Source organism: Paroedura picta, chromosome 18, assembly GCF_049243985.1.
Source record: "Paroedura picta isolate Pp20150507F chromosome 18, Ppicta_v3.0, whole genome shotgun sequence".
In the NCBI taxonomy this organism is placed as follows: Eukaryota; Metazoa; Chordata; class Lepidosauria; order Squamata; family Gekkonidae; genus Paroedura; species Paroedura picta.
In genome coordinates, this window is record NC_135386.1 from 1,545,992 (window position 1) to 1,566,657 (window position 20,666).

Below are 20,666 nucleotides of genomic sequence, written 5' to 3' on the forward strand. Positions count from 1 at the left end.
AAAGGAAGGGGAGAAATCATTTTTTTTGTTTGAATTCTAGCCAATAAGCTGATGATGGATGCGTTTCTTTTTTATTTTTCCCCTCCCTGTTTTTCAACAGCTTGGTATTTCTATAAGCAAGGCGAGCGCTTAACTGAACAGCCCCACTGACCCTGCACTTTCGGAATGGCATAAAGAGAAAACGAGGGACGTGCTGGTGGGAGGGCTCAGCCTTTCAAAATCCAGGGCAAAGCGAACGTCAGCTAACCAACTGCTCCTTAGTTTTATGTTTACTTCTTGCATGGCCAAGGGCAAGGATAAGGAAGCTACACTGAGAACAATCGTGCTAATAGTTAGAATTACCCCTGGCGGCCGAGGGCTGCCCTCATGGGGTGGTGTAGGAGGCGCCGTTGCGTTCATCCCGTTGGAAGAAATGGTCTGAATTTCTGATTTCGGAGTGACTCACAGCTGCCGTCGTTTTTCTTTCCGTACCACTTCTTCCTTTTTACACATTTTCCACTCAGTGAGTAACTTACGGCCTGTTCCTGCAGTGTGGGTCACAACACATAGCCCTTGTGAAAGGGCATCCCTTCTTTTAGCCTTGCTAGGTGGTGTGTTCCTTCCCCCTTGCTCGCACCACAGAAACCCCATTGGATGTACATCCTGGCGCCTATAAACCCGTCCTGTATCATTTCTTCCCTTCGGTCATGTCCTGCAGGCACCCTCCTTCTTCTGCGACCCACTTTCGTACATAAAATCGCTGGCTCAGAGGTAGTTTCGTCCTTGCGTTATTCCCAAGCATGTGTGAATTAAACGACCATGCTGAGTAGCAGGGGTGACCTTCCGTCCGGTGTCGCTGCCCCAAAAGAGAAAAACGTGTCGTGAGATTGTGGCTGGGAGAAGCCATGCTTCTGTGGGGCATGCGCGGAATCTGCGTGAAATAGAACAAGGGTGGACGGAAGTTGTGACGTGGGCTGGTGAACCCCAAAATGACAAGAAAAGGCGAGTTTTGTGTCTGCCATTGTGTCTGTTCCTTACCATCCAGTCATATGCAATGCACAGTGACCCTACAAATCTATGGTCTCCAACAGGTCCCAACATTAACAGGCACCCTGCGTCAGAACTCCAAAGGTGCCCCTAAGGTGCTCAAGAAGATCGGGGGTTTGGAGACCAAGACGTATGAAGAAAGGTTGGGGGAGCTTGGTCTGTTTAGCCTAGAGAGGAGACAACTGAGAGGGGATCTGAGAACCATCTTCAAGTATCCAGTTTCTTGCAGAGGCAGAGTAGGAAAGGCCGTGTGGGTAATTTGCTCCTGCAACTGAGCGAGAGAGAAATCTGTGAGGGGAAAAACAGGTAGCTGCCCCCTTCCAGCTTGCAACAGAATACATTCCGTGATCTTCGTGGAAACAAGAGCGCATTTGCATTTCCTCGGCTATGACACTTAGCTCCACGGTCTGCCTACACACCGTCCCCTCCTCCATTGAGTGAGTCATGTCCTGATGGGGCCGTTGCCTCTCTCAGCAACTGGATGGGGCAGACAGCTGGCAGTAAGTGGCTGAACGCACACGGCATGGCTGAAAGGGAGAAGAGCCAGATCATTGTGGTGCCAGGAAGCAGGACTTCCTACCTCTTCAGGAAGGGCTCTGTGCACGGGATGTCTTCGGAGATTAACATGGTCCTTTTGCAGTGCTGGGTTATGCCTGTGATTCGCATGGTCTTTGCGGTTTATCGGCTCTTAGGGGGTGTCATGCTTGCTTTAAGGCCCTGTGCATTTATTTCACTCAAAATAGCCCTTGTGCTTCGGATGTGTGCAGATTTATAATGACTTGACCTGAGGGGGGCTCCCAGCAGTGTGGACCCTGTTTTTTCTGCATCAAGAGCAATCTTTTCATCAGCCAAAGTGTGTGTTTTGTCGGTCTTGACAGAAAAGCGCCGGGATCTTGCTAATGTGTTGCCACAAGGAAGCCACTGAAATCTGCCTCCATCCGGCCGATCCTCTCTGGCCGTACTATGTAGGGGCACCTACCTCATGGTTTCGGATCACTGCTGAGAACCCCCCACCTCTCCCTCAGCTGTCACTGGTGATGCCCTCAGTCCCTGCGGAGAATCATTCTGCACAAGGATGATTCACCCCACCTCACCATTTCTGGTGAGATTCCCCCTCTGGCATTGCATTCAGCATCCGGACGTTCGCCTGAGGCCTCTCCCTTGGGCCATAGCAAGAGAGGACGCAGGGACTGGCCCCAGGGCTCCCACCCATGTAGGAACCTGCTAAGAGCCAACTTGGTGTCCTGGTTAAGAGCTGTGGCCTTTAATCTGGAGAACAGAGATTAGTTCCCCACTCTTCCTCCTCCACATGCAGCCAGCTGGGTGACCTTGGCCCGGTCACAGTTCTCTCAGAGCTCTCTCAGCCCCACCTACCTCACAAGGTGTGTATTGTGGGGAGAGGAAGGGAAAGGGGTTTGTAAACCGCTCTGAGATCCACTTCAGGGAGCAAAAGGCAGGGTACAAACACCCCCCCCCCCAGTCTTCTTTATTGACAGTTTCGTTTTTTAGCAACACCGTTTCAGGCCTAACAAAAACCGTTTCCCTTTTCACCTGCTGGCGGTCCCACCGGGTGTTAGTTGATGGTTGTTGTTGCCATTGCTGTTTGCTTGAATTGCTGAGCATTTCAGAATGGCCTCATGGTTTAAAGGAGTGATTGATTTTGTTGCTGTTGTTCGTTTCAGAGGTCTGCTGTTTCGGCCTGCAACAGAAGTCCGGCGACACCTTAGAGAACAAAAAGGGTTTTAGCACAGGAGCTTTCAAGATTCAGCTCTCTCCAGTGAATGGAGCTTTGAGGTTTGGCAGCTCCTCTCCTGAAAACCCTGTTCGTCTCTAAGGTGCTATTGGGCTCAAACCAAGCTGTTTTTTTTTTTTTTTTAATTTGGGGGTGATGTATAATTTTGTTGTTGTTTTATTGTTGTCACAGAACCTCTGTTATGAGGCAGTCAGAAAATCACCCCGAACTATAAAGGAGTAATGTTTGTGTGCTAGGCCACTCTGTTCTTTCAAGGCTCTGAATAGATGCTTTAAGGATAGGGTGCTAAAATTTTGTACAGCCATAATGGAGATGGTTGCGCCGAGAGGGCCAGTCTTATCAATTTAATAAAAAAGGCTAGCCCCGTCTTGTCAGATCTCGGAAGCTAAGCAGGGTTGGCCCTGGTTTGTACTTGGATGGGAGACCCCCTAGGAAGAGGCCCAGGGTGGCTACACTGAGGCAGGCAATGGGAAGCCATCTCTGAATATCTCTTGCCGTCAAAACCCTTTCCACCACCATAACGAAGTGAATGAGGGATTAGAACGGATACTTATTAAATTTGCAGATGATACTGAACTGGGAGGGGTAGCAAACACAACTGAAGACAGCTACAGAATACAGGTAGATCTTGATAGGCTCGAGAAGTGGGCTAAACTGAATAAAATAAAGTTCAATAAGGAGAAATGTAAAGTTCTGCATTTAGGTAGGAAAAACTAAATACACCGATATAAGATGGGGGAGACTTGCCTTGGCAGTAGCATGTGTGAAAAGGATCTAGGAGTCTTAGTAGACCATACATTGAACATGAGTCAGCATGTGATTCCGTGGCTAAAAAGGCAAATGGGATTTTGGGCTGTATCAAATGGAGTACCGTGTCCAGATCACAGGAGGTGATGGTACCACTTTGCTCTGCTCTGGTTTGGCCTCACTTGGAGTGCTGTGTTCAGTTTTGGGCACCCCAGCTGAAGAGGGATGTTGACAAATTGGAACATGTCCAGAGGAGGGCAACAAAGAGGGTGAGGGGTTTGGAGACCAAGACATATGAAGAAAGGTCGGGGGAACTTGGTCTGTTTAGCCTGGAGAGGAGACGACTGAGAGGGGATATGATAACCATCTTCAAGTATTTAAAAGGGTGCCATATGGAGGATGGAGCAGAATTGTTCTCTCTTGCCCCAGAGGGACAGACCAGAGCGATTGGGATGAAATTAATTCAAAAGAAATTCCATCTAAACATCCGGAAGAAGTTCCTGACAGTCAGAGCGGTTTGTCAGTGGAACAGGCTTCCTCGGGAGGCAGTGGGTTCTCCATCTTTGGAAATAGCCATCTGATGGAGAAGCCGATTCTGTGAAGGCAAAGGGGTGGCAGGTGACAGTGGATGAGCGATTGGGATGTGAGTGTCCTGCATAGTGCAGGGGGTTGGACTAGATAACCCTTCCAACTCTGTTATTCTATTATTCTATGATTCTAAGTGACACAGGCTTAATAAGTAGGCAATTAACGGTGTTAGAAGAAGAGCTGAATTTTATACACCACTTGTCACTACTCAAAGGTGTCTCAAAGTGCCTTCCCTTCCTCTCCCCACAACAGGCACCCTTGGAGGTAGGTGGGGTGGAAGAGCTCTAAGAGAACTGATCTGAGAACAGCTCTGTTAGGACTGTGACTGGCCCAAGGTCACCCAGCTGGCTGCATGTGGAGGAGTGGGCTTGCCAGGTTAAAAGCCGCCGCTCTTAGCCTTTATACCAAGCTGGCTCTCAACACCAAATTGGATCTCAGACTCCGAACATGATTCTGGATACATAATGTCTTGGAGGCAATGTCAGTGGTAAGGTTGCCAACTCTGGGTCAGGAAATTCCCGGAGATATTGGGGCGGAGCCTCTAAAGTCCACCCTCCTGAGCTATCATTTTCTCCGGGGGAACTTATCTCTGTGGTCTGGGCATTAGCCGCAGTCCTGGAAGAACTTCAGGCCCAACTTGGAGGTTGGCAGTTCTAGTAAGGAGCCATATAGCTCTGGTTAAAAGAACGGGTTATTTCCCCCCCCCAGCCTTTAATGAGGTTTCTGAGGAAACCAAGGGAAGGTGTGGTTCTCGACACCTGCAGGTGACTCTCAGGAGTCTTGTGCAGGTGGATGTGTCCCCCAGGCCCTTCCTGATTGGCTGCCTTGGCCATCAACTGCCGCATTGTGACGTGTCATTTCACCTCTGAACTTGATTGTGATGCTGGAAGGCGAGGGTGGCACGTCGTCGAGGGCGACTGTCAACAGGACCAGTCCCTCAAGGCTGTCGGCTGACAGTGGACTGCCTTTTTCAATATGGGCAGCACTCACCTGGGACTTGGATTGGAAGTAGCATTTGTTGTTCTTGTAGTGGCTCTCCTTGTTATATTAGCTCTGTGGCTCTACAGGAAATTGGGGAAACCCTTTTCAGGGGTGAACAAAATCTCACCAGTTCACCCTGTAGACGACCACAGAAAGCCAATAGGGTGCTCTGGGCACGACAGCGGTTGCGATGGCTCCGAATGGGTCTTACAACAGAACAGACTGAAAGATCCTTACACCCCAGAGAAGAGTTTCTGTTGCGATATGCCAGAAGTGGGGAACCATCCAAGCGCTGGATGTCATATTCCAGAGAATGAGGAGGCGAAATTAGAATCTATTTCACGTGGTGGTGGTGGTTGTATTGTGGTGGAGATGGATTTGGAATTGGATTCAACGGACGGTGGTAGCATTCCAGAAAAGGTGAACAAGAGCCTGAAATCTGTTTCAGGGGCCGGTGATGGTATTCCAGAGATGGAGCATTTGGATTCTAATCCAAATGACGGTTCTGATATTCTAGACAAGATGGAGAACAACCTGAAATTTGCTTTGGATCATATTCCAAAGAAAGAGAACGTGGAGTCTAATTCAAATGACGGTTCTGATATTCTAGACAAGATGGAGAACAACCTGAAGTTTGCTTTGGATCATATTCCAAAGAAAGAGAACTTGGATTCTAATTCAAATGACGGTTCTGATATTCTAGACAAGATGGAGAACAACCTGAAGTTTGCTTTGGATCATATTCCAAAGAAAGAGGAGTCTAATTCAAATGACGGTTCTGATATTCTAGACAAGATGGAGAACAACCTGAAGTTTGCTTTGGATCATATTCCAAAGAAAGAGGAGTCTAATTCAAATGACGGTTCTGATATTCTAGACAAGATGGAGAAGAACCTGGAGTCTATTCCAAAGAAGGAGGCGAATTCAAGTCACCAACCCAGGCATGAAAGAGCCAAACAAGAATAATAGCACTTCTTTTAGAATAAGATGGCCTACTAATATAAGAGGCAGACAAACTAATAATACTATATATTATTTTTTGATGGTTCAAAACGATTCACATAAATTTCTGTAACTCTTATGCTAATCCTGGTAAGGCCGGCATATTGCTGCGTGCCAAGGTAGTTCTGAGGCAGAAGCTGTATTAAAGCTGATTAGAGATTTTATGACCAAGGTGAGATCTGAAAAGCTCCCTGGCCATGCTTTTTGCCTGAACACCAGTAATTGTACAAGTTGTACAAATTTAAAAAACAAAAATTGCACAGGGTAATGCTCACTATTATGTCTCAGTAGACCCCTTTAAAGAGGCAACTTGTGTAATATCGAAAAGTCTCTGCGTATTATCAGGCAGAATGACAGCATAGCTATGCAAAGACCAGCTCGGGTACCTGTTAAAGATTTATTTATTTATCTATTTATTCATAATTGGACTTCTAGACCACCACTCCCGGACCAGCTGGCCCGTGGCGGTTTACATTAAGAACCTAAAATTGTATTAGAAATCTGATAATATCACCGCCTTCCTTTTGCTTCTTCCACAGAGCAAATCTCCAGGCTTTGAGGCTGTGGGGAAGTTTAGAAACGCATGAGCAATAATTGGTAAAGCCTCAGAACTGGGGAGAGGACTTTGATATTCATTGACCCAGGCATCAGCGCACCTTGTCCCCCTCTGAATATCACAGCCCATCTTGCATGCCTGCGTGGCAGGTGCAAAATAAGGCCCTGCTTTTTAGAAAGCCCTGTATCTTGGGGGGAAACGACAACGGCGATGCGGAGGTTACCCAATTGGCCTGCGATCACTTAATAGCATCCTGGCAGAACTTGACTTTCTTCCACTCGGGGCACGCAGAGCTGTGAATAAAGCACTGATTGCTGCCGTTGTTTTGCTTTTAACCGTCAAATCCGTCTTCTTTTCTGTCTTGACTGCTCTTGTTATCAAAGAGTGAGCCTACTCCTATGGTATGCAGACTGTGATGATGGGAATTTTTGTTTTCAGCAGAGGAGGAAGGATCGATAAATGGGGTGGAGGGTACAGAATGTGGGTCTAGTTTTTGTGAAACGGGGCGGTGGTGGTGGTGGGGGGGGGTCTTCAGCTAGCCATAGAGTAGCCCTCGCGACTGTCCAAGGAAAGTTTTCGAACAGATCGTCATAAACTTCAGTTTTATTGTCTATTCCATGTTCAGCATGCGGCCGCCTAGCATCTTTCAGTGGTTTTCTATAGACCTATTGTATTTTCCCCCCTCTTTTAACAGATGGATGTCTCATAGCCTCTGCTCCTGTCCTGACCCTGCTGCACTTCTGGCAGCACAAGTAGATGAATACATGACTCTTGATATGGATGCTGTCCTGTCAGACTTTGTTCGGTCCACGGGGGCAGAACCGGGTCTGGCAAGGGACTTGCTAGAAGGTAAGCTCACAAACTTGAAAGCCTTTCCCTCCTGTCTTGTGAAGATGCCCTCTGTTCTACTATTAAGCCCGTGGCACAGAATTTTTAAAAAATCAGCAAGATCTGGATTCATTTAGGAAGGGTGACTTCGGGTTCTTAGGCTGCCTCCTATCCCTTGGGGCTCAGCAAAAATGTTTCTTTTATCTAGGTTTAGATCCCCCCCCCCCTGTTCTTTGAGAGTATAGTGGAGCAGACCTTGTATTTCAGTGAAGTCTCATTCGAAAATTTCTTGCTGGGTCGGATCGGCCCTCTGGTTTATTGCAGTGAGACTTATTGAAGAGAACCTCTTAGTATGTTGGGGCCCATTTGTATTCATTCTCTCTCTTGTTTATGGCCATGGTGTGTATTGAGGAGAGCGCCTTTGTGCCCTGTGACCCATGATGAATTAGGAGGCAGTAGAGGAGTCTAATGCTGGAGAAGAGCCTAATGCTGGGAGCGATCGAGGGCAAAAGAAGAAGGGGACGACAGAGAACGAGGTGGCTGGGTGGAGTCACTGAAGCAGTCGGTGCAAACTTAAATGGACTCCGGGGAATGGTAGAAGACAGGAAGGCCTGGAGGATCATTGCCCATGGGGTGGACACGACTTCGCACCTAACAACAACAGAGGAGTCTCACCAGCCCCAAATGGGACTTTGATAGGCAGGCCAGCTCCACTCAGCGTTGCTTTAGGCCTCAACCATAGGGCTGGTGGAAAAGCGTTTCAAAATATTTTTCTCTCTCCTATGGTTTCTGTCCCCAGTGGTCCTCAGGCTTTGTATTGCCAGCCGAGGTTCCGCAGAAGAGTCTCTGGCATAGTACAGTTTTGCAGATAGGATTTGCGTGGGAGATGGCCACCAGCGGGGAGAGAGCCTTTGTGAGTGCTGATGGTGATTAAATTAGCCTAGAAGTATTTTGGGAGTTTGTCGTCTGCACCACAGTGTGAGCAGGATTCCAGTTGAGTAGGATAATGGCATCGTTTGTAAACAAAACTCAAAAAGTTGAACAAGCAAGATTAAAAGAAGGGGGGGGGGAAACAATATATACTGTAAAGGGAGGATTAATTTTGAAGAAAATGCAAAAAGATAACATTTTGCCAGGTCAGCGTAAGACAGTAGTAGAAATTAAGTCACTATGGTGCATTTCTTAGTAAATCCCACCAAGGTGGCCAACTTGGGGATGCCTTCAAAACTAGCCCAATCTGTCATGCGTGAGAACTGTTATTCTATCAGAACCACATGCCTGGCTCCAGGTTTCAGTGCTCCCTGGGCGGCGAGGGCACCTTATCCCCCCCAATAATCAATAAAGATGTGGCCCAATTCTTCCAAGCAGAGTGAATCTGTGTCATTCTCCGCCCATGAGCTGGTCCCTACTCCAGGCACAATTGTGGGAAGTTCTCTTTACCGCAGTCTTTCTCCCATCCATGTACCAGTGCTAGGTTTTTTTAGGCTTACCCACTCAGCAGAAGAATCCATTTCCCACCCTGTTATGCAGGATGCATGCCAAATAAGCCGTAAGATTTATAATTGGCCTCATTTTTGGCTGTGGAAGGAAAACTTGACGGATCTCTTGCGCTGCTGCTCGACAGGTATGAAATTAACATCAGCTCTGTAGCAGCAAACCTCGGTGATACCATTGATCCAAAGATTTCTCTTTGAAGCTATGTTTAAACATCAGAGAGGAGGGTTTTTAATTTTATTTTATTTTTGGTTTCCCCCCCCCCATTTGACTGTGCTGTGACAGAAGTTAGCTCTGTGTGCAAGTCAACAAGACAAATAGTCAGTTGCTACCAGCATCACGCACTGTCCATTGCAAAACCTGAGGCAGATCACTCCCGATTTGGGTTTTGATTCCCTTGTCCTTCCTGCCCTCTCCCTGGCGTTTCATAGGCTGGAAAAGATTTGTTATTTCTATTGCTATTATTATATTTCTAGGCCGCCACTCTCCGCAAGCAGGCTTGGGGCAGTTAACAACAGAATTAAAACATTCGTGATCAGATTTTAAAACACTGTACAGCTAAAACTCCCAACCCAAGCCCCCTTCCACCCAACCATCTTCCATCTGGCTTGTAGTGCAGGAACATAAGCCTGGCCAAGAAAGGACGGGGGGGGGGCCTGGAGAGGAGTGGCAGGAGGACCACCATTGGCCCTGGCGGAAGAGAGCCGTCTCACCGGCCCCGTGGAACTGTGCTAGCGGAACTGTGATCTAACTGCTTGGTCTTAGCCAGCATTTTAGGAAATGCCATTGAAACAAAATGTCGCCGTGTCGCCAGGGTCTTGTGGATTGGCCGGCCGCCGGGCGTGTTTGAGAAGACCTCGTTCTCAAGAGCATGTGGTGTTGAGGGGAACCTGGCAGTTCCTGACTGTCCTCTCAAAGGCTGTTAAGTGTTTTCATCCCTTCTGGCTCGAGCGATGAGGCCCTGGTTCCCAAATGGAGAAACGGGAGGCGTTCTGTTTCGATGGAAACTCATCATTCCTCTCCTGATCCGGGAGAGCCAAGAGATGACTCACAGGCCGCTTCTCGGGATGCCTGCTTCTGTCAGACGAAACTCCGCCCATGAAACTCCTGATTTTGTTATAACCAGCCCACAAACGAAGCACCCTGCTTCAAGGGGGGGGGGGGGGTTGCCTGGAAATAACAGCAAGGACTCCTGCTGTGTTGAAAGCCAAGTGGTGGCATTTGGGGACTTTGCATGCTATTATTTTACAAACTGTTGAACTCTTCCGGAAAAAAACATCTCCCACTCTGACTTCATGGCTTTAAGTTTTCAGATGCATGCCCACTGGAATTAGGAGAGTGTCTTAGTCTTTAGTATTGGTATTCCCCCTCCGATTAAAATACCACAATATGTTCCTCTGCCGACAATACCGAGGTCTAAAAGAGCGTTTATGTTAGCACGGCTGAATGCTGTTTAAATGGGTTTACCATCGCAGTGTCGGCCCTTCCATTCCTTCGAGAATTTTTGCATGGCGGAGAATAGATATCCAATTGAAAATGTGGTTACGTGTGTGGTGTGCGTGTGATGCTGCTGAACCTGCTGGTGATACCTAATAGTCGGGTAGTTGGGTATGGTGGCTCTAAGAAGGAAAAAAAAATCTTTCAAGATAGGCCCATCTGTACCTGACATTGTTGATCGTCCTCCTAAAAAGGCTTTTAGTCTCTGAAATGTATCAGAAATATTCTTCAATTGAATGAGAAGACAAAAGACCGGTGGAGCTTGTGTATTGCACGCCATGTGGGTAGGAGTGCGTTTTGCTAATTAAAGCCAGAGAGCCTTCTCGTGATATTCTGTTCCCTCGACAGTGTGGATAGCGTATGTTCAAAATAGATTTGGTCAAAATATTTTGAACAACTAAGAGGGGACAGTGCTTGGCAGGCAGGAGGTCCCCGGTTCAATCCCCAGCATCTCCAGTTAAAAAGACCAGTCAGGAGGGGATGGGGAAGGCCTTGATCTGGGACCCTGGCTCAGGGGCAGAGCCTCTGCTTGGCAGGCAGGAGGTCCCCGGTTCAATCCCCGGCATCTCTAGATAAAGGACCAGGCAGGAGGGGATGGGGAAGGCCTTGATCTGGGACCCTGGCTCAGGGGCAGAGCCTCTGCTTGGCAGGCAGGAGGTCCCAGGTTCAATCCCCGGCATCTCTAGATAAAGGACCAGGCAGGAGGGGATGGGGAAGGCCTTGATCTGGGACCCTGGCTCAGGGGCAGAGCCTCTGCTTGGCAGGCAGGAGGTCCCCGGTTCAATCCCCGGCATCTCTAGATAAAGGACCAGGCAGGAGGGGATGGGGAAGGCCTTGATCTGGGACCCTGGCTCAGGGGCAGAGCCTCTGCTTGGCAGGCAGGAGGTCCCAGGTTCAATCCCCGGCATCTCCAGTTAAAGGACCAGGCAGGAGGGGATGGGGAAGGCCTTGATCTGGGACCCTGGCTCAGGGGCAGAGCCTCTGCTTGGCATGCAAGACCTCAGCCTGAGACCCTGGAGAGCCACTTCCAGGCTAAGTTCACAAGTCTGCTCTTGACGGACTGGGCGAGGGAGTCTGATTCAGTATAAATGCACCTTTGTGTCTTTACGCCTCTGTTGCTGCCATCCTCTCGCTGCCCTTTCAATATGCGTGTGGGGACTTAACACTGTTCTCGACGGGTCTCTTTCCAGGCAAAAACTGGGATTTGTCAGCAGCCCTAAATGATTACGAACAGCTCCGGCAGGTACATACAGTGAACCTCCCCCAGGTATTCAACGAAGGGAAGTACCCCAGGCAGCAGCAGCAGCAACAGGACCGAGAGCCTCCTCAGCAGGGGAACAAGACCGAGCGGCCCTCTCTCCAAAGACAGGATGACATCGCTCAAGGTAACACGCTTCAGAACGGCAGAGCTTTGCTAGCAAAGCATCCGACAGCCGCGGTTTGGTCAGCAGCAGGAGTTGGAGCAGGATCTCTCGAGAGGCGGGCTGCAGCCCCACGCTGGCCGGCTGATCCCCTGTGTCCCTTTGCAGAGGAGAGTGGCCTCAGTTCCTCAGTGATCTATTAGGGGATCTATGTGGCTCAGTGACCCCTGTAGTTAAAAGGACCAGGCAGCAGGTGATGGTGAATGACCTTGTTCCCGGAGTGCTGCAGAGCTGCTGCCAGTCTTGAGCTGATGATGCAGGCTTTGATGGACCAAGGCAGCTTCCCGTGTTTACTTAAAGCCTTTGGTTTGTTTACCCTCCTCACCCTCCCTGTTTGACCTTCACAGCAGCTTATACAATCTCTAAAAGCCCTTCAAAGCAGTAATAAGCTACAGGGCCACCACCCTCACCTTTGGTTCTCTGCCAAAGGAGCATTCTCATTAGCAGAACAAAATTTGAGTCGGGGAAGCACCTTAAAGGCCAGCCCAGTTTCCTGAGATAGATTCAGGTGGGCAGCCGTCTTGAGCTGAAGCAGCAGAACAAAGTTTGAGTCCAGGGGCACCGTTACAGCCCACGAGGTTTTATTTACAGTCGGAATAAAAAGTCTTTGGTAAAATTCAAATCAAATTCAAAAAACCTTTAATGGCATATAAAAATCACGAGAACAAGGGTAATTCATAATATAATTAATTGATAAAAATTACATAGTCTAGATAAACAAATAAAAGAGAATAAAAGGTAAAATTCAGCATTAGGAAAGGGAAGAGGGTGTGAAAATAAAGTTTCACGGGTTTGATGTACACGAGAGGAAAGTGAAAACAAAAATGGGGATTTTTTTGAACAATGAGCTGTGAAGAAGAGTTGGTTTTATACCCCGCTTTTCCCTACCCAAAGGAGTCTCAAAGCGGCTCACAATCACCTTCCTTTCCTCTCCTCCCGGGCAGGCACCCTTTGAGGTAGGCGTGAGTGAGAATCTGACCGGACTGCTCTGAGAATGGGAGATCATTTCCCCCGCCAAGGCCATGTTTACCCCTCTCCTCTTTCTTTTCCCAAACAGAGAAGAGGCTTTCTAGAGGAATTTCTCATGCCAGCTCAGCAATAGTCTCCCTCGCTCGGTCTCACGTGGCCAACGAATGCAACAGCGAACAGTTCCCGTTGGAGATGCCCATCTACACATTCCAGCTCCCTGATCTTAGTGTTTACAGTGAGGACTTCAGGTGCTTCATTGAACGCGATTTAATTGAGCAAGCCACGATGGTAGCTTTGGAACAAGCAGGTGAGCAGTTCCGTGAGCATCTGGCTAACTTGGTCTTTTGAATTATGTCCAGGATTCCTAGCTTGCACCATCCTCTGGAACAATGCAGCTTCATCCCTCTCATCTCACACAAGGTATCATAGAGCGGGAAGTGGGTAAAACGACCAAGGGGAGTGGCGGGAGGCATCTTCCCTTCACAGAGTGGCTGAAGAGGGGAGTCCTTTCCATTTAGCAAAGAGAAGGCAAGGGGAAGAAAGGGATGAAAATGTACCCAGTTAGGTAGAGTTTAATTTCTCTTTCTTGTATTACTGAGCCTTGGAGCGGCCCAGTTGTTAGTGCTTTGAAAAGCGGAGACTCCAGAAATCTTGTTGCTCTCTAAGGCGTTACTGGACTCAGATGTAGAATTCTGGAGGAATATCTACATGGTTTAATTAGGCAGAGTGAGAGATTAAAGGGGCTTTTTATATAATGCTCCGCTTCAGAAATGTTCAGCTGTGTTAGCCGCCTATCCACATGTGGGCCTGTCCTTGGTGATTAGACATAGATCGGGATGGATTTGACAAATCAGCATGAATAATCTCCTTGAAGGTCACTGTGGCTCGGTTCTCACACAGTGCCTGAGCTTTGCATTAGGCTAGTAAGCCTCAGGCATCCGTATCCTGTCCCCCTGGTCCTTCTGCAGGCCCCCTACTTCTCCCGTACACCAAAGAGCGTGGCATGCTGTTACAGGTGAACCACCAGACGATGGTTGGTCAACCTCCCTCCCTGCAAATTATTCATGGCTTCCAGTTTGAGTTTGGAGGGAATGCCCCTGCAAGTCGCTAGTTTGGACATTACGTTCCTGAACTAAGGGCGCAAGTGTTTGGAATTGGTGCTAAAAATGTTATTTCCAATTTTATCTTTCCCAATGGCTGTCTGACGCTCTTTAAATTATTCTTCCCCGGGCCACTCCCAATTTAGATTTAATAAATCTGGGTAGGGACACGGAGCTGTTACCAGCTGCTGTTAATGGGATACTTCTGAAGATGACCAAGTTTGGGTGAATGGTATTTACAGTGGGTAATGTTTTCCAGTATATCCCTTGTATGCAGTCAGCTTGGGTGACTTTGAGCCAGTCCCAGTTCTCTCAAAGCTCTCTCAGCCTCGCCCACTTCACAGGGTGTCTGTTGTGGGGAAAAGGAAGGGAAGGTGATTGCAAGTCACTTTGAGACGCCTTTGGGCAGTAAAAAGAGGGGTACAGAAACTCAGCCCTTCTTCAGACCCCCTTACCTGTGAAATATTACGTATCTTGTCTTTTTTGTACTATCCAGTAGATTCGTTGTACTCTTTATTGCTGCATGATATTGAAGAGTGGGACAAGCTTTGAAATCAGCACAGGTTGGAGCAGCTGGGCTGTGGCTGGTTTGGGCTTTGTAATTTTACATTTCCACCTCTGTTTTTCTCCCCCAGGACGTCTCAATTGGTGGACCACAGTATGTAACGGTTGCAAACGGCTTCTTCCACTGGCAACCACAGGGGACGGAAACTGCCTTCTCCATGCTGCTTCCCTTGGTAGGTCCTCATCCTGCCAGAGGAGCCTTCTGGAAAAATCCACATATCCCCTCCTGGTTGGCTTATTTTGAATGTCTCTTTCCCGCCTCTCCTTTTCCAGAAAAGCTCGACTAGTTCTTATCTGTCTCCCTACCTCATCCTGTTCCATCTCTTATCAATTTTAAGCAGATCACTAAAATCTGAGAAAAAAGTAGACTTCATTTGAGTGGCTGTGAAAAAAAAATTATTATTATAATAATTATTATATTTGTATACTACTCTCCTGCAAGCAGCTCGGGGCAGTGACCAAAATGAATAAATAACGTGGGCGATATAATCAAAACAAATATTATTCTCACCAAAATTGAATGAGACTGTTTCGCAGCTAGCAGTGATAGGTCTGCTCTCACCTTCTAATAAAAGAGGCAGTGTCTCTATGTGATCTATATTTTGGAGCAGAGTGAGAACCGAAAAGATTTTTAGGGTCTGAAAAGTAGGGTTCAAAAGTCACTGTAGCGCTGTAGCGAGGAGCAGTGAAATACAAACAGTAATCAGGAAAGTGGAAGAATCCCAGCCAGTCGAAAAGAACAAACGCGTTGTGCTCTACAGGTGTGTAGCTGGGCTGCTCTGCAGGTAGCACTACTATAATCATAACGTAAATAGACGTTTCTCAATCATTCTCATGACTTCCTCAATGGTACCTGACTAAAGGGAGGCCAAGGGAAGAGTGAGGCGCTGGAATCGTTGCTTGGACTGGCTGTGACGGATCAGGCCCCGAGATGTTCAGATAAGCTGTTGAGAGAGCGCTTATTCAGGATGTCTTGCCGTGCTAAAGCACAGCTGTCTCTAGTTGTGTTTGGCCGAGGGGCTCTGCTCGCCCAACCTCAGTATCTCTCAGCCTCCATTCCCCATCTATCTCTCGGGCTCCGCTGCGATCTGTTTAACGGAATTATGGCGAGATAACGCAACGTTGCCCTTTTTGAAAAAGATTTCCAGGCAGGGAGAGGGAATAAAATCGAAATGAAACGCCGTTCTGTGCCCCCCCCTTTCTGTAAGTTATTTTGGATATGTCACGATTTGTACAATTTGATGGATGACAGACGTGTCGCTGTCTGAGCGGGCGAGATAAAGGTGCGAGAACAAATTAAACTTTCTAACCTGTAGGGCCGTCACGTGCTGTCCCTAGGAAGTCCGGGCCTGATGCAGGCAAAGATTGCCTTTTCATCTGAAAGCATTTTACCTTCGGCAATATTGCAGACTCTGCTCAGGCCACGGAAGCTAAGCAGGGTCAGCCCTGGCTACTACGATTTGGACGGGAGACCCCCAAGGACCCCCAGGGTTGCCGTGCAGAGGCCGGCCGTGGCAAACCACCTCTGAACCTCTCTGGCCTTAAAAGCCCTACAGGTTGCCACGAGCCAGCTGTTAAATGGGAGCTTTCCAGAACTGTAGGGAAGGGCAGCATATAATGGAAAGAAATAATAATAAAAACAATGGGCTGCAAGAAACCCTCCCCAAAATCAACTTCTATAACATGTAAGCCTGCCGCTGATCGTCTTTTTTAGGATTCAAATCTGGCGGGTCCAGCGCTTGTGGGTTTTTTATTTCATTTCATTTCTTTTACGAAGATCCTCCGTTGTAGGGAGACAACAAACCCTGAGATCCTTGAAGGAGTTAGGCGAGTCTCTAGCGACCGCAGGCAGTTTGAAGCCTCCGATTAGAACAAGCAGTTTCTAAGGCTAAAATCAAGAGCCTTGAGCTCCTCCTGGCCCAGCAGGAGCTCCACGAGAGAGCCCAGGCGGAGAGAGCTAAAAGCCTTTCTGTTTTTCCTCCTTCCGTTCTTAAATTTACAAGAGAGGTCTCTTCACCATCCATTTAGACTCCACTGTTGCTCCTATTAACCTGTTTAACCCTGACAGCTTTGATTTGAGAAAGGCTTAGAACAATGAGAGGGCGTCAGGTACGGGCGATAATTAGAGCCCTCCCAGGCACCCGCTGAGCCTTAAGTCGTCTCTCTGCCTGTTTTGCACCGTTTCAGTGCCGCCGTCACTGGATCTGCGGCGCTAACTCAGAGCTTGTGTGTCTGTGTGTGATTCCTTCCTCTCCCCCCCCACCCCCTCCGCATTTAGGAATGTGGGGGTTTCACGACAGGGACCTCATGCTGCGGAAAGCCCTCTATACCATGATGAGAAGCGGCGCTGAACGGGAAGCCCTCAAGAGGAGGTGGAGGTGGCAGCAGACACAACAAAACAAAGAGGTAGTTTAGCCCGAAGAGGCAAGCCCTCGCCTAGAGTTTCCCTTGGCAGCTGTGGCCGCAGGGTTAATCAGGCCTGGCTGGCTCGCAGGGGAAAAGCGGGGTTCGAATCCAAGAGGTTGGGGGCATAAGCTTTTGAGGGTCTCTTCACCGGCTGCTCGGTAGGCAGTTTCAAGGGGGAAGCCACATCAGCCTGCAGCGGGAGAGCTAGATTAGAGTCCAGCGACCGCTCGGAGACCGAGAAGGTTTCCTCTCACCTGGGAGGGACGGGAGAAGAGGCTAAACCAAGCAAAGGAATCACACTGCATTCTCTTGTCTCCCGCAGTCGGGACTTGTGTACACAGAAGAAGAATGGGAGCGGGAATGGCACGAGCTTCTCAAGCTGGCTTCCAGCGAACCACGCACTCACTTCAGCAAAAACGGAGGCACGGGTGGGGGGTAAGTTTGCACGAGGAGCTCTGTGCGCCCCTGTGTGAATGTTCCCCCTGGTCTCTTCGTGCCCATCAACAAATAGGCACCTCACCATCGCAGTGTCGGCCCTCAGCACGACTTCCGGAGCCGTATTTATTGGTTGCAAACTGCCTTGTAGCTTCTCCTTTCTTTTTAAAAAGCCGTAGCATCTGCTCCAGCCCTACCATGCCCTTTATACAAACAAACGCACAAAAACCTCACCTATAAATGCCTCGTTTTAAGGTAGAACCAAGTTTGAGTCCAGTGTCACCTTTAGGACCAGCCGAGTTTTATTTATTTTATTGATTTATTTTATTTTAATGGTTGAAGCAGTTTTTGCCTTTTTTTTTTTTTTAAAGCTGTGGTACGCTGCCCCAAGACAGCGGGGCAGAGAGGGGCAGTGCTCTAAATGTAATCTAATTATACATAAACAGAAAATAAGTAAGCTTCAGCGTGCAATGCACACTTCCTCTTTAGATATAATGAAACAACGTACACTTTCACTGTCCCCAAAAAAATTCTGTGTTCTCCTCCCCCCCCCCGCCCTTCTTTCTTTTTGGAGAATTGGCTAATCCACGCTGCTGGCTCTGCATTCAGGTCCTTCTCAGCTGTTTCCCCCAGCCTCATTCTGTCCTCAGACTTCCTTTTGTTTTGTTTTGCTTCGTGTTTCGCACAGCTTGGTGCTCCCCAATTAGAAAATGTGCGGAGAGGTGTTTGCCAAAAAAACTCCTGTCTTTAGAGAAGTCGCTTTTTGACAACTTTGTTTCTCCGAAGATCAAAACCAACACGTACCTAGCATGGATAAATATTTTAAATATCGAACGCTACAGTGCTCCGAGTCCAGTCTCCTGGGGCGTTACCAGCCGCTAGGGAAGGGGACACGGTCTGCCTTCCTTCCTCATTTGGCAGACTTGTCCAGATTAGTTATCGCATGTAATCTGTAAGAAAACATCTCTTATTGAAGAGGGTAAGGATGCTGGTGACTGTAATTCCAGAGGGGGCCGGACAGAGGCAGCCGGGTTCTCAAGAATCCTTTCCAGTGTAAGCTGACTTGGGGTTTTCCATAGAACGGCAGGAGGCTAATACTGTCGTGATAAGTACAGCTGAGGTTTCATGGTCTGAACTTGCTGTGTTCAGGTGTATCACAGCCCTGTGACCCAAACTAAACAAGGTTAGCCTTATTCCTGCCCACTCTATGAATCATTAGCTGCCTCCAAAGATGCTTTTCCATTGATGGAGAAGTGGTAATGCCCTCCCCACACCACACAAATATCCTGAGACCCTCCCTTTTCTCACCTCCTGTCCCAGATGATTTCTCTGATTGCCTAGAGTAGAAATTGAAAGGGGGGGGGCTGCAGAACTGGGGCACAGGAGCTTTTCCCCCCTGTTTTGGTGGTCCTACAAATGGAGTGTTCAAGGCACACTCTATGTACCGTGAAGGGGGAGATACCTCTTAATATCAGAGTAAGGTGGGGCTGCAGTCTCTTGTCAGGGTCCAAGGTAAAAATCTGAAGCCTCAAGATAAATGTAAGAGCCCCAAGTTGGGAGCCATGAATCTCCCCCCCCCCCACCACCAAAATCTCATGCATTACATTTTCCAATTATTTCACTGTACTTGGTACTAAAGGGAATTCGCAAATCAGCCTGTGAATTATAGATGAGCCAATTTTCTTTGGTGTCAGAACAAACTTGACACATCCCAAAGAGCACCGGCTTCAAAGCAAACTCCGTTTAAAGAGGAGGAAACGGCGGATTATGAGCTAGACTAAGCTGCCACCTGTGTGTCAGGGCTTTTTAAAAAAAAAATTTAGTTTTTGTGGGCCAAAATACTCTTTCCAAAAAAGAAAGCACCTGTAGCAGCCAACTGAGCACTGCAGAACTGGGGGGTCGCCTCCTGGATGTTACGGGGCCACTTCTGATGTGTGTCTGATTCGTACAGTCACGATGGCAAACATCTTTGGGGAGGGCTATCAGGCAACTGAGACCAGCAAGCCGTGAATTGCATGCCCCATTGCTTGGTTTTGCAGAGTGGAGAACTCGGAAGATCCAGTATACGAGAGCCTAGAGGAATTTCATGTGTTTGTCCTGGCACATATATTAAGACGGCCAATTGTTGTGGTTGCAGATACAATGCTACGAGACTCAGGAGGGGAAGGTAAGCCTGCTGGATCGTGGTTTGCCCAGATTGCTTAGCTTTACCGGTGCTTGGCTGTGGGGACTTCCCTACTCCGTATAGGGCGTTAACGCACCTTGCGGGAGCCTTTTGTAAGGAGGGAAAAGCCTCCTGAAGAGAATTGCTGAGCTTCGCGCAGGTCAGTCTCGAGCAGACCAGGACATTGTCTTTAACGGAGGCATCCGTAGCTGGTTTAGTTCATGAAAACCTCCTTCAGAAGAATTCGGGCGCCAGAATCAGAAGCGCTCTGTGCTTTTAGGTCAAGCTGTGTCTGAGTGAGTCCCCCAGCGGTGTGACACTTGTTGTCCCTATCACGATGGTCCTTTCTGGCCCTGTGGACAGAATAACCAGACATTGGTTAGCGGATAGGTCCCCAGAAATAACGGAACTGGTGGCCGAATTCTTGGCTACAGTGATACAAAAGGACAGCTGGCTAGGCAAGAATCAAGTCTAGACCAGGGGCACCTACAACTGGTGGAAATTACTGATTGCTGGGCATTCTGGAGGAATCTACTGTTGGGTACTGCTTATTTTATTTTATTATCTATCTAGACTATGTAATTTTTATCAATTAATTATAATTATGAATTACCCTTGTTCTTATGATGTTTTATATGCCATTAAAGGTTTTTGAATTTGAATTTTTGATAAAAGCACCGCTGTCATCGTTCAGGAGGCCATCTAGTTCTGCGGCTTATTTCAAACAAATCTTGGTGGTTGTTTCCCTCCCCCCCCCCCTCTTCACAGCATTTGCACCAATTCCATTTGGCGGTATTTACTTGCCTCTGGAAGTCCCACCGAACCGTTGCCACTGCTCTCCCCTGGTCCTCGCCTATGATCAAGCGCACTTCTCAGCTCTCGTCTCCATGGAGCAAAAAGACCAACAGAAGGAGCAAGGTATGTGGCACGTGAAAGCAATGCGTAGCAGAGGGGGAGGCAGAGCGGCAGCCAAGGGGCTGTCCTGACCGCGGGCTCAGAGCTCAGCCGGAGGCAGAGCTGCTACTGGGAACGTATGAAGAAGAAGAAGAGTTCCTCCGTTCGGAAAAGAGTCGGGGGGGGACATGATAGAGGTTTAGGACATGATGCAACTTGGGTGTCCCCGGTGAAGCTCAGG

At 48.3% G+C, this 20,666-nt stretch overlaps 1 protein-coding gene across 8 annotated transcripts in view; it reads left to right on the forward strand.

The window, feature by feature from the left end:
• Positions 1–20,666, forward strand: part of OTUD7A (OTU deubiquitinase 7A) — a 56,123-nt gene that overhangs the window by 27,253 nt on the left and 8,204 nt on the right. For 7 of the 8 annotated variants that reach the window (XM_077318400.1, XM_077318397.1, XM_077318396.1 and 4 more), the window contains 8 exons: positions 7,348–7,502; positions 11,663–11,857; positions 12,951–13,169; positions 14,598–14,699; positions 16,805–16,932; positions 17,255–17,367; positions 19,407–19,534; positions 20,300–20,449. In XM_077318400.1, the coding sequence (XP_077174515.1) occupies positions 7,352–7,502; positions 11,663–11,857; positions 12,951–13,169; positions 14,598–14,699; positions 16,805–16,932; positions 17,255–17,367; positions 19,407–19,534; positions 20,300–20,449 (1,186 nt within the window). In that variant the 5' untranslated portion in view covers positions 7,348–7,351. Of the gene's footprint in view, positions 1–5,098; positions 6,037–7,347; positions 7,503–11,662; positions 11,858–12,950; positions 13,170–14,597; positions 14,700–16,804; positions 16,933–17,254; positions 17,368–19,406; positions 19,535–20,299; positions 20,450–20,666 lie in introns of those variants that run through there. The other variant, XM_077318395.1, reaches the window with a different exon arrangement.